The sequence below is a fragment of the Chiloscyllium plagiosum genome, chromosome 28 (assembly GCF_004010195.1).
Source record: "Chiloscyllium plagiosum isolate BGI_BamShark_2017 chromosome 28, ASM401019v2, whole genome shotgun sequence".
NCBI lineage: Eukaryota > Metazoa > Chordata > Chondrichthyes > Orectolobiformes > Hemiscylliidae > Chiloscyllium > Chiloscyllium plagiosum.
In genome coordinates this window covers 12,361,642-12,362,570 of record NC_057737.1, presented here as the reverse complement: position 1 = coordinate 12,362,570, position 929 = coordinate 12,361,642, and the positions used below count along the sequence as shown (strand labels likewise).

General features: G+C 47.7%; 1 protein-coding gene across 1 annotated transcript in view; it reads left to right on the top strand.

Moving 5' to 3' along the window:
- The first annotated feature begins 314 nt into the window (after positions 1-314).
- Positions 315-929, top strand: part of cluha (clustered mitochondria (cluA/CLU1) homolog a) — a 93,504-nt gene continuing 92,889 nt past the window's right edge. The window contains exon 1 of the mRNA XM_043718310.1: positions 315-899. Within this exon, the coding sequence (XP_043574245.1) occupies positions 803-899 (97 nt within the window). The 5' untranslated portion in view covers positions 315-802. The remainder of the gene's footprint in view (positions 900-929) is intronic.

Sequence of the window (929 nt, the reverse complement as noted above, 5' to 3'; positions counted from 1 at the left end):
ATGTGGAAGGCTCCTTTAGGGCCTTGGATAGAGGTGAGGGAGGAGGTGTGGGTGCAGGCTTTACAGTTCCTGCAGTGGCAGGGGAAAGTGCCAGGATGGGAGGGTGGGTTGTAGGGGGGCATTCAGCATGGTTGGAGATTAAAAGATTATTGCATAATCACAGGAACTCTGAAAGAAAGGCTTATGCCCAAAACATCGATTCCCCTGCTCCTTGGATGCTGCCTGACCTGCTGCGCTTTTCCAGCAACACATTTTTCAACTCTGAAATACAGTTGTAGACTGTGCACACTGGTATTCGAAAACTTTGGGGGATCATTTGTTTTGACGTGTACCCACAGTGTTGTTTAAAAGAATCAGAGAAATCACCTCATAGCACCTAGACCGTGCTTTGAGAGAAGTTGTCAGCTAATTTCTCTATTGGTAAAAAATAAAATTCTATACTGTTTAGTGTATGAAATGAATTATTTGACAGCGAGATATAGCGCCGTGGTTCTTGAAGGAGTGCCTGTGAGTTAGAATTTCGAAAAGAGGCAAGATCGAGGAGTGTGTCTGTATTTTGGGCGCGTATCGCCAGCCGTATTATAGCCAGTCGCCTCCCACTAAGACGAATGGAAAGGGTCGGAGGTTGCTGGAGGTTATTGAGCTCAGAGAGATAAAAAAAATTACACCACGTGTGTTAGCAGCAGAAGAGCCGGCTCCGTCCTTCTTTCTTTCCGTCCGTGCCGAGCTTTCAGCTTCTGACAGAATCGCTTAACCTGCTTTCGGCAAAGTGGAGAAGGGGGGCAAACGCTGAGCAGGAGCGATGGTGAGCAAAACGGACGAGACCTCGCCGGTGGCTGTCGACACCAGAGAAAGCAAAGAGTTGGAAAATGACATTGGAAGTGAGGCGTGTGACTGTGGTGAGTAAAGGTCAAAATAACCCCATGGGG